This window comes from Scatophagus argus, chromosome 6, assembly GCF_020382885.2.
Source record: "Scatophagus argus isolate fScaArg1 chromosome 6, fScaArg1.pri, whole genome shotgun sequence".
NCBI lineage: Eukaryota > Metazoa > Chordata > Actinopteri > Scatophagidae > Scatophagus > Scatophagus argus.
Window position 1 is genome coordinate 372501 of NC_058498.1, and position 2500 is coordinate 375000.

Genomic DNA, 2500 nt, shown 5'->3' on the forward strand with positions numbered 1-2500 from the left:
GTTCAGTGGAGGTGAAACCACCAACCGCTTGCTGCTGCGCAGCTCGTCCTGCTGACGGGCAGCTGCCTCGCCGACAGCTGCTGCGGCTCAAATGGTTCCCGACTCAGCAACACGACCGAGCACGAGACGCCTCTCCACAGCCTCCCCCTTCCCTCACCCGCTCCTCGCCCCCTCAGAACACAGAGCCACTCACCCCCCACACAGGACATTCCTCAGAGCTTAGTGCGTGTTGTGAGAGCTCGAGAGTCTGCAGCCACAGGCTGAAGCACCGCTGGGAAAAAATCAAACTAGCGATGAAAAGAGTGTTTTTGTAGTTCCCCTGAAGGCGCTTCAACAAATGCATGCAGCACAGACAGCTGAATACGTGAAACTATTTCTGAATCAATTTTCTAGGCTGTTGTGCAGATGAAATATTCTGTGCGTGAGTGAAGTGAAATACTCACAGAGCTTCATCCAGAAGCTGCTGTTTCTCCTCAAGTTCCTTCTTCAGACTCTCCACTTCAACCTTCAACTCGATGTTCTGCATGAGAGATTCATTTTGAGTTTGTTTACCTCACTGCGATACTCACATCAAAGCACACTCATTTCAAAGAGAAGTCTCGCATAACTTAAAATCATAATTACAGTGAAAACACAGTATTTATTGATAATACTGATGTTATATTAGAGTTTGGACATGTTTATAAACTGATATCTCAATATTGTTTGATCAAAATCCTTGATAATGTTAAAATATGTCAGTCATTTCTCAATTCATTTCATTTTGAACCTTGTCAGCTCTTGAGACATTATCATTAAAATTGTCATTTTTCATATGGAGTTCTGTATTGCAGAGAGACAGACACGTGCTGACCTGTATTTGAGCTTTATGGGACTATAAATAACTGAGAGGGATATCAGCACCTGCTGTATCTGTCTCCAACACCCCCCACCTTCACCACCCTCCACCGCAGCGCCTCCACTTTTAACTTGTGGCTCTGGAAGCAGAAACAAACTGGACTGAACTGGCCGTTGGTTGGCTCACGTGCAGATCTCTGCTGATTTATTTTTCTGGAGTTACAGTTCAGTAGCCCCCATCACCGCCACACAACACAGGTGCTGCTGCTGCTGCTGTGCATGCAGGGACACTCATGTTGCATATAAGCATGGCTTCAGTGGAGTAAACTGCAGGCCTGAAGGCTAAGGCCAACATAAAGTGGGTCATTGGGTCAGTCAGACCCTGCAGAGCCACCACACTGTCCTTCATCTGGAAAACAGTGCATTTAAAGCCGTTTATTCTGTTATTTCTGTCTAGTCTTCACTGACAGGAGACAGTAGTTCAGCTGTTGTCATCCAGGTTTTGTGTCCTCACACACGACACAGATGTTGAGTCTCCTAAAGAAAACAGCATGTGGTGAACATCGTTTACAGGCTGAACGACGGCTCGGAGCGACGTCGCGCTGGTCGCACATCACATACGCACATACAGAGCCGCTTTCACGTGGCCCAGTTTGCAGTAAAATGAGAGGACATGTTCTCCTCACAGGACATGAAGGAGAACAGGTGCTGCTCTGGTAACCTGCCATGGTTTGACTGTTCGTATGAGCAAAAACTCCAACATGTGCTGATGTGGCACAGCGCGGCCCTCAGAGGCCTCAGTCCGCCGTCACATGACAGTGTTGTGTGCTTCCAGTCTGAAAACATGACAGAAAGGATCACCACAGAGAGAGCTTTAAGTTAAGCTGACGTGTCGGAGGTCAGCTGGTGCACTTGTGTCCTCAAGCAGATCGATGAAATCAGCTAAATGTTCAGCCTGGACTTTAGAAATAAGTTCTCTCTGGCAGTTGCTCTCCTCTCTTTAGGTACGTATGCATCATTTACGTGGCAGAAGGTGTGAGCACAGGGTCCCGGTCTAAACATACCCCCTTTGGTTCTCACTGACTGATAAATGAAAAAAGCTCCTGAGCCCCCTGAGCGAAGCCGCCAGGCTGACGGCACAGGAAGTCTCAGTCAGAGAAACGTCGGCTCACTCACCCTCCTGTGCACGTCGTCGCTGCTCTCCTCAAACTTCTGCTCGATCTTCTCCTCCAGGAAGTAGATCCTGAGCTTCAGGCTGAAGTTCTCCTTCTTCAGGTCGTTCAGGTGCTGCGACATAGTGCGACAACCACGGACAGCAGAGTTAGACATGATGACAGCTGGCTGTCTGGGGGGCACCGCAGCCCCCCATTCAGTACGGCATAGCAAGTGAAAAGACAGACTGTCCTGACGGTCGGGAACCCTGACGAGCTCCGTCCTGCTGTCACACATCAACAGACTGAGACCAGAACGGAGCCGAGATCTAAACGTGAAGTGGGCCTGGCTGCTCTTACTCACAGGCAGGAGGGGGGGATTATGGGAGGGGGGAGGGGGGACATGTTTCCTTTTTTACCACCAGGAAGTCACGCCAAGAATCTGACACTGCAGAGAGTGTGTGTGTGTGTGTGTGTGTGAGTGTGAGTATGTGTGTGTGTGTGAGTGTGAG

At 49.3% G+C, this 2500-nt stretch overlaps 1 protein-coding gene across 2 annotated transcripts in view; it reads right to left on the minus strand.

Moving 5' to 3' along the window:
• The window catches only part of LOC124060442 (phosphodiesterase 4D interacting protein), a 66040-nt gene that overhangs the window by 32253 nt on the left and 31287 nt on the right, over positions 1-2500 (minus strand). For both annotated transcript variants that reach the window (XM_046391426.1, XM_046391424.1), the window contains exons 4-5: positions 2014-2124; positions 444-520 (exon numbers count right to left, since the gene is read on the minus strand). In XM_046391426.1, coding sequence (XP_046247382.1) covers positions 444-520; positions 2014-2124 — 188 coding nt within the window. The remainder of the gene's footprint in view (positions 1-443; positions 521-2013; positions 2125-2500) is intronic.